Genomic DNA, 13,964 nt, shown 5'->3' with positions numbered 1-13,964 from the left:
AAATATATGCACCTCTATGTTCACTGCCGCATTACCATAGCCGAGATATGGAAACAACCTGTCCATCAATGGATGTATGGATAAAGATGTGGTATATATATATATATATACAATGGAATATTATTCAGCCGTAGAAAGAAGGAAATCCTGCTATTTGGGACAACATGGATGGAACTTGAGGGCATTATGCTAAATGAAATAAGTCAGAGAAAGACAAACACTGAATGATCTCACTTAGATGTGGAATCTTAAACAAACAAAAGCCAAGCTCATAAATATAAAGAATAGATTTGTGGTTACTAGAGACGGGGGTAGGGGGTAGGCAAAATGGGTGATGGGGTCAAAAAGTACAATCTCTCGTTTATAAATAAGTCCTAGAGATGTAAGGTACAGCATGGTGACTATAGTTAATAAATACTGTGTTGCCTATTGCAAGTTGCTAAAAAGAGTAAAATCTTAGAAGTTCTCATCGTAAGAAAAACAATATTTTTCTAACTGTGTGGTGACGATGTGAACTTACTGTGGTGATAATTTTGCATTATATACAAATACCAAATCATTGTGCTGTATACCTGAAGTTAATATAATGTTATGTCAATTATACCTCAAAAAAAAAATAGGAAATAGGAAAGAATAAAAAGTTCAAAGTCATTTTTGCTACGCCTCCCTCCCACCCCCAATACAGGCCCATACCAGGAGGAATAACTTTGGAATTTTCTGTTAAGTGGCAATACACTCAATTATCATTTAGAGCACATTTGTTACTTTCAAAGTCTGACAGTAAGCAGAAAATAAGGCCTTCCTGGACTAGATTCACAAAATGCTCTCCAAAGTTCTATTATTTTGATGTGGATCAGGGCAAACATCAATAAAGCTCTGTTTTCCCTAACAGGCCCCAGACAAGACAGGCACATCAGACCAACAAAAGCTTAAAATCACATAACATTATATATAAATGATCTACATGATAATGTTTGTAGTTACATTTGCAGTAAACATCTACAGCTATATTCATGTTGTATTTTGAAATAAGATCATAATCATATGATTATTATGACTATAATATAGCAGTAACAAAGATTATAATCATACCATTATTATTATGACTACAAAACATACAGCAGTAACATTGATCATTTTATTCTAGATAACACTCAACCTGAGTCAAATCCAAAGCCTTCTTTATTTTTAAGAACTTTGGTTGGCTTGCTCACATTAAAGAAAATTACTCTCCTTTCTCAAAACTATACTAATTTGGAAGCCAGTACAACAAAATCTTATCTACTTGAAAGAAGAGGTAATAGCAGCTTTTGAACAGCAAAAATAAACGTCCCAATGCCCGAACTTTGAAGTTCAGACTGAAAGTCACAGGAAATGCTTTTAAGGTTCCTCTCTGCCCACTACCTCCAATCACTCTAGAGTATATTTTTATCTTTTCATGCTATTCCTGCAAACTTTGTTCTATTTCTAAATCCACAGGAATTTAAAATGGGGGAAGGGTTCTCTTCTTTTCTCAGCCATCATGGTGTGTATGGTTGACTCTGTTCCTGACCTTGTCTTCTCACAACACTCGTAGGATCAAATGATTCCTGGCCAAGAAACAGAAGCAGAATCGTCCCATTCCCCAGTGCATTCAGATGAAAGCTGGTGATGAGATCAAATACAACTCCCATGAGGAGACAGTGGAGAAGAACCGAGTTGAGCTGATAAGGACTCTCACATGCGATGGCACATGCATTTATGCTGCATCTACATCACTAGCACCTTACCATATCAAGCTGAAAACATCACCACCACATGGACAGTTAGACATGTTTTATTGGGAAAATGATTATTCTCTTTGTTTTCATGCTTCTGCACTAATAGGTTGGTTCAGAAAAAAATACGTGAGTATATTTTTGTTTGAATGTATAAACAAATGCAGAAGGGAAATGCTTGCTACTAAAGGCTGCAAGAAGTGATGATAAAACAAAATTCCTTAATCAGATCAGGTCAGAGCCATGTATAACTCTATAAACATGATAGTCCTGGGGCTTCCCTGGTGGCGCAGTGGTTAAGAATCCGCCTACCAGCCCTGGTCCAGGAAGATCCCATATGCCTCAGAGCAACTAAGCCCGTGCGCCACAACTACAGAGCCTGCACTCTAGAGCCCACGAGCCACAACCACTGAGCCTGTGTGCCACAACCCCTGAAGCCCGCACACCTAGAGCCTGTGCTCCGCAACAAGAAGCCACCACAATGAGAAGCCCACGTACCGCAATGAATAGTCCCCACTCACCGCAACTAGAGAAAGCCCACGCGCAGCAACGAAGACCCAACACAGCAAAAAATAAATGAATAAAATAAATAAATTTTTTAAAAAAATTATAGGGCTTCCCTGGTGGCGCAGTGGTTGAGAGCCCGCCTGCCGGTGCAGGGGATATGGGTTCGTGCCCCGGTCCGAGAGGATCCCACATGCCGCGGAGCGGCTGGGCCCGTGAGCCATGGCCGCTGAGCCTGCGCGTCTGGAGCCTGTGCTCCTCAACGGGAGAGGCCACAGCGGTGAGAGGCCCGTGTACCGCAAAAAAAAAAATATATATATATATATATATAGTCCCAAGAACATCAATGAAGTACAGCATTATGAATGTAATAACCTTCAAGCATTTTTAAAAAGTCAAATGATCTTTCTCCCATGCTTTAAGTGGTATATATTTAATGGCAATTGTTTTGGAAATACCCAACAAATCATACTATAAAGGGCCCAAGGAAGCAAAGTTTTGCTGTGCTTCATTTCCCAAAGTGGCAACTGAAAACATTTCCTTACTAGAAAATAACAAAGACATAGAACTTACCTCGTAATACTCCCCAAACTCTGTTGGCAGTGAGCGAGGCCACTGGTCCTTTCACAAGTAAAGTATCTGTATTGGAGGAAAAAAAAAAAATGTTTCTTGTAGGGTGACAGATGGTAACTAGACTTATCATGGTGATCATTTCGAAATGTGTAGAAATATCGAATCACCATGTTGTGTAACAGGAGCTAACATGGTGTTGTAAGTCAATTATACTTCAAAAGCAAACAAACTCATAGAAAAAGAGATCAGGTTTGTGGTTACCAGAGGCGGGTGGTAGTGGGAGAGGGAATTGGATGAAGGCGGTCAAAAGGTACAAACTCCGTTATAAGATAAATAAGTACTAGGGCTGTAATGCACGACATGATGAATATAGTAAACAGGGCTGGATGCAGTACCTGACAGCTGTTAAGAAAGTAAATCCTTAAGAGTTCTCATCACAAGGAAAACAATTTTCTTTCTTTAACTTTGTATCTATATAAGGTGACGGATGCTCACTAAATTTACTGTGATAATCACTTCATGATGTAAGTCAAATCATGACGCTGTACACCTTAAACAGTGCTGTCGATTATATCTCAATAAAACTGGAAGAAAAAAATATTTGTTTTTAATCCCTCAATAACACACATTTCCCTAAACATATAATTGGTATTTCTGGATCATTCTTTTCTCCTGAGCTCCAGACCTGTTTCTCCAACTGCCTCCTGTACATCCTCACTTAGAAGTCCTATAGGTTCCTTTAACTCCACATGCCCCACTCTGCACTCTTCCCTCTTTCACCTGTCGGGCTCTGGGCTCATCGCGCACCACACCCCGACCAGCTGATCTGCTCAAGTCAGGAACTTGGGTGTCACCTCCATGATTCCTCATTTTCCCCTGCAGGAGAGTTATTCTCTCCAGCTACCCCACTACAGAGTGGGGTCCTACTTAAGCTAAGAATTTAAGTCAAGAGTGCAAACTCCTCAGTGCCCATAATTCCTTGGTGAAGCCTCCAGTATCACTCAATCTTCCATTCCCTCTAAGGCCAGAGTCTTCTCTACTCTGTCCCTTCCCTCCCTGTGGTCCCCTACTTGCCCTGTACCTACCTTCCCCCAACATTATCCTAAATCTTCCTTAAGACTCAATTCTTTTTTTTTTTTTCAAATATTTATTTTTAATTTATTTATTTTTGGCTGCTTTGGGTCTTCGTTGCTGCGTGCAGGCTTTCTCTAGTTGCGGGGAGCGAGGGCTACTCTTCGGCTGTGGTGCACAGGCTTCTCATTGTGGTGGCTTCTCTTGTTGTGGAGCACGGGCTCTAGGCGCGTGGGCTTCAGTAGTTGTGGCATGCGGGCGCAGTAGTTGTGGCTCGCGGGCTCTAGAGCGCAGGCTCAGTAGTTGTGACGCACGGGCTTAGTTGCTCTGTGGCATGTGGTATCTTCCTGCACCAGGGCTCAAACCCGCGTCCCCTGCATTGGCAGGCGGATTCTTAACCACTGCGCCACCAGGGAAGCCCCAAGACTCACTTCTTAACTCACTATAGCTTAATTCAGCTTTGTCCCACTCAATAAAAAGTTCACATCCATCTAAAACGGGGCTCCAGTTGGCTGCTTCTGGGCAAAGGGGGCACTAATCTCTCAATCCTTGAAATCATAACTCTGCCTGAGGTTACCCCAATAGTCATCTTAGTCTTTGGAGAGGTTTGGGATGGAATCATCCACAGATAAAGGAAAGCACCAGAAAGCACAGAGAGATCAAAAGCTAAAGGGGTGTGACAGATGCAGACTTTGCCACGGTAGAGAAACTCAAGGGCTGCAGGTTAATGATTTAATAGTGTATTTGGGCTGCATTCTCCTCCTCCACCACCCTGACCACCCCAGGCTGCCCCGCGATAATTGGCTACAGGTAGGGAAAACCGTTCTATCAACAGCCAGTAATCAGGTAACAGTCTTCTGACAAGGTAGCCTTTGCCATCAGAAGAACAGAGTCATGAGTTAGCTAAAGGCCAGGCTAAGAATGCTATAGGTATTATGACCACAATCTAACCACGATTCTCCCCCTCTATACCCAATTCTTAGTTAGCTACCTAGATAGAGCTTACCGTTCCACTGGTCACTGTTTAAAAGCCAGTTTTTGCCACATTACAGTTTTGAGATATCCTGGAATTAGTCAGCCTAAAGAGTTATCTAAAAACATTAACATGTGGCATGTACCTGATGCCAATTATTTTCCAATAGCTGAGGACGGGCTGATATTTAAAAGGATTCTGATTCAACTCAACGCAAAAACCGCAGATATAGAGCAGTTAGAAGGAGATTTTGGTTTCTAAATATATGGACAAATAAGCTATAGAATTTCAATTTTTATTTCAAAGCCAAATTCTTAGTGTTAACAGTGATTACCTCCCTGACAGGGGATAGGAGACATCTTTTTTTTTTTCAGTTATCCCTTTCTGTACTTTTTGCACCACACTGTGGTTTTGAAGGGTGTACATACAAATAACAGTAATGGGTTCCTCTTTTTAAAATAATAAAATGTGGGCTTCCCTGGTGGCGCAGTGGTTGAGAGTCCGCCTGCCGATGCAGGGGACACGGGTTCGTGCCCCGGTCCGGGAAGATCCCACATGCCACAGAGCGGCTGGGCCCGTGAGCCATGGCCACTGGGCCTGCGCGTCCGGAGCCTGTGCTCCGCAACGGGAGAGGCCACGACAGTGAGAGGCCCGTGTACCGCAAAAAAAAATAATAATAAAATGTTATAGATAAGGCTAAAATCCCCTTTGAGATGCCCACTCAACTCCCCCTATTTTCCTCAGAGGAAATATCAGGCCTTTTCTTAGGCATTTTCATATACATATGTGTTAACAAGAAAATACAGTACTGCTTTATGTGTGCCTTCTTTTGTATGTTGGTATATAAATGGTATCCTCCTGTACACATTATATAAATTTCTTTGACCAACTCAGCAATTTATCTTCGCAAGTTCTCCACATCTGTTCTTTATAACTCCGCTTTTTTATTCTTAATTGTTGTATAGTATTCTCTAGTGTCAACTGACAAGATATATTTAGCCATTCTTCTAGTGATGAACATTGAGTTTTGCTTACAGATCATCATTGCAGGCAAACTGCATGGAACATTCTTGATGTATGTAATTATTTCTCTACGGTAGAAATTAGTCTATTTCTGGTTCTGAGGGTATGCATATTTTTATTTTAATTGATGACGCTGTAACACTTGTCACTTTCTCCAAGATTTCCTCATACTCTTGGACAACGGTTGATATCTTGTTATTTCCATTTGTGTGTGTTACTTTTATCATCATCAACTAGTTTGAAACTAGTTTATCCTTTAACCAGAAAATTTCACAGGCAGCTTGTCTCCAGAAGCTTCCCTTTCAGAAAAAAGAGGGTTTGAAAAGCTGAATGGAAGATAGGCTATAACTCCCCAGCCTCGATATGTTCCATTTTTTGGAATTTACAATATGTCATTGTATTGCCTGTCAGCAAAGATTCCTTGGTAATTTAATGACCATTTCTCAATTCAGATTGCAAAACCTAATTAATAAAGTGTCTGAGTGCTGACTGTCAAGTAAAATCACATGGCTGATGTTGGGAAATCATCCTGTTTCTCTTCTAAGAACAGCTACAGAATTGAAGAGAAATTAAGTTATTTGTCAGAGGTGTATTAAGAAATCTCATCTCTATTGAGAGGATGAAGAGATGTACTTGTCTGTGAGGCAGTCTGAGAACAAAGGAGTCACTCTTTTCTCTAAGATATGCATTTTCCTTTCTATTTTTACACCTGACTCACTAGTCCGCTGTTTCTGCACTAATCTTATATCACCCATTGATTGCTCTTTGATTCCTTGATACAATTCCACATTATTCCCAGTCAGTACACTCTATGGAAAAGGGCTGCCCGTTTATTCCTTCTAGAACAATTTAGGAAAAGCCTCAGAGAATAACGTTTTAGGCAAACAAAAAGAATCATGTAGCTAAATGTTGATTACATTGTCAATCAATATAAATGAAGATGAAACATATATAATACAACATAAATATAAAAGAAAATGCAACGCTTCACCCCTCCCAGTTCTGCATTATCTTTGTGTCAAGTTAAATTATAAATAGAGATCATGCCAGGACTTCCCTGGCGGTCCAGTGGTTAAGACTCCACGCTTCCACTACAGGGGGTAGAGGTTCGGCTCCTGGTCTGGGAACTAAGATCCCGCATGCCACGCAGCACAGCCAAAAAGAAAAAAAGAGAGCATGCCTACCAGCACAGACTTGTCTTCAAAGTAAACTACCTAGATGCCCAAAAATCAGGGATAAGCCAAGTAAGTTTTGACACATCCGTACAGTTGGTAGAACATTATTCAGAGGCTAAAAATGCTGTCATACAAAAATATTTAGTGAAATACATGTTTGTAATGGATTGTTATGCAAAATAGAAAAACCACAGGTACAGAACTACCCCTTTTTCATGCCATTGTTTATCATATGCTTCTATTTATATCTATGTAAAATATTTCAATGTACCGCTCTACAAAAAAAAAAATCTGAAGTAACAGTGGTTAACTCTGAGTGCTGGGGTTATGAGTAATTTATTTCCTCCTCTTCTCTTACTGTACTTAAAGATTTCCTACAACAATTATGTATTTGTTTTGCCATCAGACTTTAATGGTAATTTTCTTTTTTTTTTTGCACCACACCTCACAGCATGTGGGATCTTAGTTCGCAGACCAGGGATTGAACCTGTGCCCCCTGCAGTGGAGGCACAGAGTCTTAACCACTGGACTGCCAGGGAAGTTCCCTAATGGTAATTTTAAAAATAGGAATTATAAACTCACTGGTCAAGAGCTCACAATAGTTCACGGCATGGAGCCAGCTTCTAGCACTCGAGTCTGTGACAAGCAGCTTTGTTTACAATACATTCACCTGACATAGGTACTCACAGGACTCATCCGAAGAGATCTTGGGGAAAGTGTCACACTCTGGCTCCAGGACAACTGAGACTTGAAGTTGCTGCAACTCCACTCCAACACGAAGATCAGCAGAGCCATGATGCCACTTGTAGAAACCAAAAATATAGTCATAATATCTGTGTGAGAGAGAAATTCAAACAAAAGTTTAAAGCACTGTAGCCAAGTTTTAAATACATATGTGGTAGCAGACACTGTCGTTGACTCCGCAAACCCCTGCTACCCCATATCAGTCCAACTAGAGGCTCTCACCCCAAGCTGCACATTAGAACCACATGGAGGGCTTTTTGCAAACAAGTACTGATGTCCAGACCTTCAGAATCAGAATCAGAATCTCCGAGAGCATGATCCAGGCACAAAGATTTTAAAAGTCCCCCTGCCACAATCCCAAGTGACTCCTATGAAGTCCCCATTAAGGACCAATAACCAAACTAAGAATCCTGGGTGTGCAAGTCAATTCTGACCAGTGATGGGGCAGGGGTGGGAGGACGGGGGGGAGGATGCTTCCTCTCCTAAGTGAGCCCCAAAAAGAAAACTTTCTCTGTACGTGATACCTAGACCAGCTGCAGCCACACCAAAGATGGCAGAGCAGAGGTGGAAAGAATACGGATTTCCTAATCATACTGTCCAGCCACTTAGCCAACTAGCCCTGAAATCCTGCCTGCTTTTCTATTTCCATAATGCACGAGATAATAGGTTTTCTTTTTGCTCAAGCCAGACTGAGTCAGGGTTCCTGTTACCTTCCAACAAAAGTATCCTAGCTAATACACAAACACCACGGAATCCTCACTAGGGCCTTGAACATTTACCTTCTGCTGGTACCCGAATGGCAGAGAAAGAGGATATTAAATAAACATTTGAAGGTGCTAGAAGATACAAGATCACACGCAGGCTTCGAAGCCTATGATGTTTAATAGATTTTGATAAGCCGGAAGGTTGTATATGCTACTTCTATGTAAGACCATCTTGTGTTTTTCCAGGGATGTAAGGAGAGCTGGGAGAGTTCTGATGAACTTGGAAGTGAGTGTGTGGAAGTTAACCAGTGAGACAGTGGAACAGATGAAGCTGCTGAGGACCTTTTTCGTAGGAAAACCTTGACAGATTGAAAAGGAAATTAAGATCACTGAACTGTATACTTAAAAATGGTTAAGACAGTGATCTTATGTATATTTTACCACAATCTTTAGAAACAATTTTTAAGGGAAACTAAAGCTGCCAGCGGCTTTGAGATTTGAGTTAGGTGCTGGCTTGTCCCAAATAAGGAAAATCTTGGCTCTGATGTTAAAACTCTAACAGAAAACTCAAAGGGTTCTGGCGCAGTGGTGTGCAAGGTCTGTGGGTTAATTTAGCTTTTCAGAAACTGAGGGAGCAAAGCTATTTGTTCATTAAAAAAAGTGAGTAACTAGCATGTGATAGATCTTGTTCTAGAAGCTGAGGAAGCAGCCACGTACCAAACAGACAGAACTCTGCCTGCAAAATGCATAGTGTTTCAAAGCAGGGTTTGAGATAGAAACTGGGCTCTTCAGGAGACAGGAGCCACGAGAATCTGAACAAACTTGTGTGTTCCCCATGGCCTAGAGCTTCTGGAACAACCCCATCATGCTTTTACCCTGAAGTAGATACTGCCCCTCCTGAGTTCCTAGAATGCTCACCTGAATGCCTTCAAGTCTTAGCCATTAGGGCTAATGTTTTATTTTTTTTAACATCTTTATTGGGGTATAATTGCTTTACAATGGTGTGTTAGTTTCTGCTTTATAACAAAGTGAATCAGCTATACATATACATATATCCCCATACAGGCCTAATGTTTTATAACCTGCTTCCTAACAATGCAGGGTATAATTAATGGCTGCTTCACACACATGGCATGAATTAGTTAGGCAATCCTCAAGATAAGTACCTGCACTGCCTTGAGATGCCAAGATTTGTCTTTAAACCGTCTCACAGCTGATTCAAGTTCTGGTTATCTAACCATGGTTAACTTAAGTCTTCCACGCTTTCTTGCCATACTCATATCACTTCAGCTTATTACCGAGTCCTTACTTTACTAGCACGATGGCACAGAAGGAAAATCCAATTTTATGAACTGAGTCCCGAAGCAAATATGGTGTGTTTGTTCTTAAAAGATTTCCTAGTCATCATCTTCCATTAGATGGCCTGCGGGTACTTTTTCCTTCTCAATACCCCAAGGCAACCAACCACCTTGATTTTACTTCTTCATCCAGACTCTAGCCATTCTGACCTGTTAGCAGGTTCAACATCAAAGGCTCATTGGAGTATGCATCTAAACTGAGGGTAACAATCTCCCTTTAATTGTACACAACCGAAGGAGAAGAAAACATCTCTGCCATCAACTTCTTGAGCCTCTTCCGCCTAAGCCTAAGTTCCAGGCCTACCTGGGGCCAGCAGGTGTTATTAAACTAGTTTTGCATCTTTCCACCAGCTGCTTGGTGTCCTGCAGGCACGATTAAACTATAATGACCTCTAGGAACAGAGGCGGCCAAAATCTGAGGGAGAAAAGGGGTAGTACTGTCAGCACCAAATTACAATCCTTCGGGGCACTGAACACCTTCAGGACAGTCCTGCCCACACAGGTCGCAGAGTGAGCCTTAATGAAACATCTCCCCAAGTGCAATCTGTCTTGTACATGGTGTAGTTAGCAAAGCTAGCGTTGTGACACTACACTGTAAATCAACTTTACATCAATTTAAAAAGGCAAAAAAAACCCAAAAGCTAGCACCGTGGGCTCCCTCCTCACTACACAATTCACCCTGTGGCCAACGGGTTTACAGACATGAGGGCTGTGGAAATGTGAGATGATAAAGACCTAAACAAGAAGCTGGGAGAAGCTGGGAAACAAAAGGAGAAGCAGATACTGCAGCGCAGCGACCATATCAAAGTAGTTAGGTGAAAATATCCAGCATTTTGCATGGAATAGAGATTTGGGAAGGGAAAGGGAGGTTTGGGCGGTGCTCCAACCTACGGACTTTCTGCCATCTGAATTGTAGCCAGATTTGGGGAGGGGGAGAGATGGCCTATAAATGACAAGCAACTTTGGGGAACCCCTGGTCCCCAAGCTTTAAGCACTCATCTTCCTCTCAGAACTCCCTTCAAATAAACTGCCGTTTCCCTCCCTCCTCTTCGTCTACCCCATTCTCCTCTCCGAGGCGAACACGGCCACTGACCCTGAGCAATGTACTCCGTCCACTCAGTATCACGCACTCAAAGCAGGGTTTCAGAGCACCCAGGAAGCTCCTTAGGAGACAGGAGGGGAAGGGGAAGAGCCTGGGTTTCAGTTCGTGTTGCTTCGAGCCGGCTCTACCATCTTCTAGACCTGTGACTTTGGTGGGGTCACTGGCCGACTCGGAGACTGTTTCCTCCCCTGTCGAATGGAGATTAGAACGCCGGCGCGGCTGGATGGCTGTGCAGGTGGTAAGAAGCGCTCAGGTGTTCCTCCTCTCGCCCCCGCCCCCGCCCCCGCGCCCGCACTGCGTCCCAGGGTGGTCTGTCCCGCCCCGTCCCGGGGTCTCCGGGTCCCCTTCCCGCCCGGCCGCCCGTCGGGAGCACTCACCGCCGAAATGCCTCCTGCAGCAGTGAGCAGGAGGGGCCGGCCTTGGAAGTGGAGCTGTGGCCGAAGAAGAAGTTGTCGGGAGAGAGGTGCAGCACGCGCGGGGTGGTCTGCACGGAGAGAGGCATGGGCCAAAGACTCAGGTCTGGCGAGGCGGCGGCGATGGCGGAGGCGCGCACTGCCTGCACCGCCAGCGCCGCCAGCACCTCCAGCAGCCTGGGGAGCCTCGGCCACCCCAGCCCGCGATGTTCCATGGCTGCTCAGCTGCTCTCTTCCGCGGTCGGCCGGGTGTGCCCGAGCTGCCGCCCCGATACCGGACTTCTCTTCCCCGGCGGGGGAGCAGAGAGCGCGGCACACGCGCGTGAGTCACAGAGTCAGCTGACTGTGTGTTCCGCCCCGGCTCCGCCTCCAGAGCGACCACCGCCCCGCCCCGCCCCAGCTGCCCTCCCCGCCCAGCCCAACCCCGGACTCTTCCGGGCGCGGAGCGGGACGCTGGCTTCGTGCCTGCAGCGCTCGCGGTCTCCTCCCGGCCTCTGGACTTAGAGAAACTGCACAACGCACTCCACGAACCCTTAACTTCCCCCACCCCTAACACCAGATAACCGGGTGCTTATTTGTCCCTCAGTCTGGACTTTTCTATAACTGCAATAAAGCTTTAATTATTAAAGCCTCCCATCAGAACCCCTCAGGACAGAGTTTTGAACAGATGGGAGGTTAAAAGTTAGGCAGAAGATAGGGAATTCCCTGGTGGTCCAGTGGTTAAGACTCCCTGCTCCCAATGCAGGGGGCCCGGTTATATCTCTGGTAGGGGAACTAGATCGCACACCCGGCAACTAAGATCGCGCACGCCGCAACTTAAGACCTAGTGCAGCCAAATAAATAAATATTTAAAAAAAAAAAAAAAAAGGCCGAAGATATTCCGTGAGAGAATGTGCAATATTGAATCTTTCCACTTAGACATAATCTCTGAATTTATAAAGTTGTTTTATGCTTGTCGCCAAAGTCCCATAGTCTACTTTACCTGGGCTTTCTTATTTCTCGTTAGGCATGTTCCTAGACCTTTCATTCCTTTGTTGCTGGTGTTAATATAATCCCTCCTGACCCCTAGTTTGCCCCCAGAAATTAAAAAAGAATGAGGCAGACCTTTAGATATTGGCCTGGAAAGATCCTTCTACCTGCTGCTTATACCACTGACCTCACCCCTACCTCAACCAGTGTGGAAACACAGCTAGCGGCCAGTCTTCCTTGTAAAAGGTAAACTAAGTCATGTCACTTCTTTACTCAATACATGTCAATGGCTTGTTTCCCATTGTCCCTAGAATAAAATTAATCTCCTACCCCTACTTTTTTTTTTTTTTTCGGTACGCGGGACTCTCACTGTTGTGGCCTCTCCCGTTGCGGAGCACAGGCTCCCGACACGCAGGCTCAGTGGCCATGGCTCACGGGCCCAGCCTCTCCGCGGCATGTGGGATCTTCCCGGACCGGGGCACGAACCCGTGTCCCCTAGCATCGGCAGGCGGACTCTCAACCAGTGCACCACCAGGGAAGCCCACCTACCCCCTCCTTCTTACCCTCCTCCCACCATTCCCAATTTGTCATGGAATGTGAGATGTTATGATGGAGGAATCTGAACTGGGGGGAAATGAGAAATGTAATGACCGAAGGACTTGATTTGATGGGTGGAGATGAACCAGGGCCTGTCAGAGAACATCTCTTACGTGAGAAGAGATGGCACTAGCTACCCAGGGCAGGGTTTACTAGGAGGGCACTGCCGCCAGACCTGAATGTTAACCTGCCCTGCTCTCCACATGAAGAGGTCTAGAGAGAGGTGAGGAGTTTGTTTTCTAGGGAAGAGCCAAGTTCTTGGGAGTTACGGACTAGCATTTGGTTTGTTCCCTGCCAGAGTCATCCAGTCTGTTCTGCAGCTTCGAAGGCTGAGAGATTGCAAGAGAACCACACACGAGATGTGAAGTTGACACTGAGTGAGGCTTCACTTCTCACTAGGACTTGCAGGCAGCTGGCGCTCATGGAAATGCTCTGGGAAGTGTGGTGTGGTGTGTGGAAGACCAGAAAATTCAGCTAGAAGCCTTCAGAAGAGCGCTAAACAGGAACTGCTTCCTTTTGTTGAAAATGTGCTGATTAGAAGAAGGAACCATGGGCTGCCCTGGAGAAATGCCCCATCTAAGCAAGGGGGCATGTACCTGAAATGGCCTGCACAGGCATGGGGATGAGGGGACACATGGTGACCCCTTTTGACACTTCATCGTGTCATGGGACCAGAGTGGGTTGGGGTAGAGTATACGGCCTGAGAACAAGCATCACATACGTTAGGACAGCAGAAGGAACTCAGACAGGAACCTCCAGGAGAACAAACCACACAGACCTCATCAGCCCCAAGTCCCAGCATGAGAAGAGAGGCAGGAGTAACCAACAGCAAAGGAGGGGTTCCTTCCTGGTTTTACCAAGGTGCCAGACTCCACACGGACAAGAAAATACTTTCCTAGTATCCACCAAGGAGTTCTCCCATTCCAAAGAGACAGAATCTGAGAACCAGGAAGCGGCTCAGATATCCAGCGGTCCTGAACCTCACTATGCCTCAGGCTCAC

The 13,964-nt window shown here is 44.5% G+C and overlaps 1 protein-coding gene across 2 annotated transcripts in view; it reads right to left on the bottom strand.

The window, feature by feature from the left end:
- HEXB (hexosaminidase subunit beta) overlaps positions 1-11,715 on the bottom strand; it is a 35,479-nt gene extending 23,764 nt beyond the window's left edge. The window contains exons 1-3 of one of the 2 annotated variants that reach the window (XM_024732770.1): positions 11,362-11,715; positions 7,764-7,909; positions 2,835-2,900 (exon numbers count right to left, since the gene is read on the bottom strand). In XM_024732770.1, coding sequence (XP_024588538.1) covers positions 2,835-2,900; positions 7,764-7,909; positions 11,362-11,612 — 463 coding nt within the window. In that variant the 5' untranslated portion in view covers positions 11,613-11,715. Of the gene's footprint in view, positions 1-2,834; positions 2,901-7,763; positions 7,910-11,361 lie in introns of those variants that run through there. The other variant, XM_024732771.1, reaches the window with a different exon arrangement.
- Between the last annotated feature and the right edge of the window lie 2,249 nt (positions 11,716-13,964).

This window comes from Neophocaena asiaeorientalis, unplaced genomic scaffold (genome assembly GCF_003031525.2).
Source record: "Neophocaena asiaeorientalis asiaeorientalis breed wild unplaced genomic scaffold, Neophocaena_asiaeorientalis_V1.1 scaffold515, whole genome shotgun sequence".
Taxonomy (NCBI): domain Eukaryota; kingdom Metazoa; phylum Chordata; class Mammalia; order Artiodactyla; family Phocoenidae; genus Neophocaena; species Neophocaena asiaeorientalis.
Note: the sequence above shows the minus strand (reverse complement) of the source record. Positions and strands in the feature narration are given on the sequence as shown.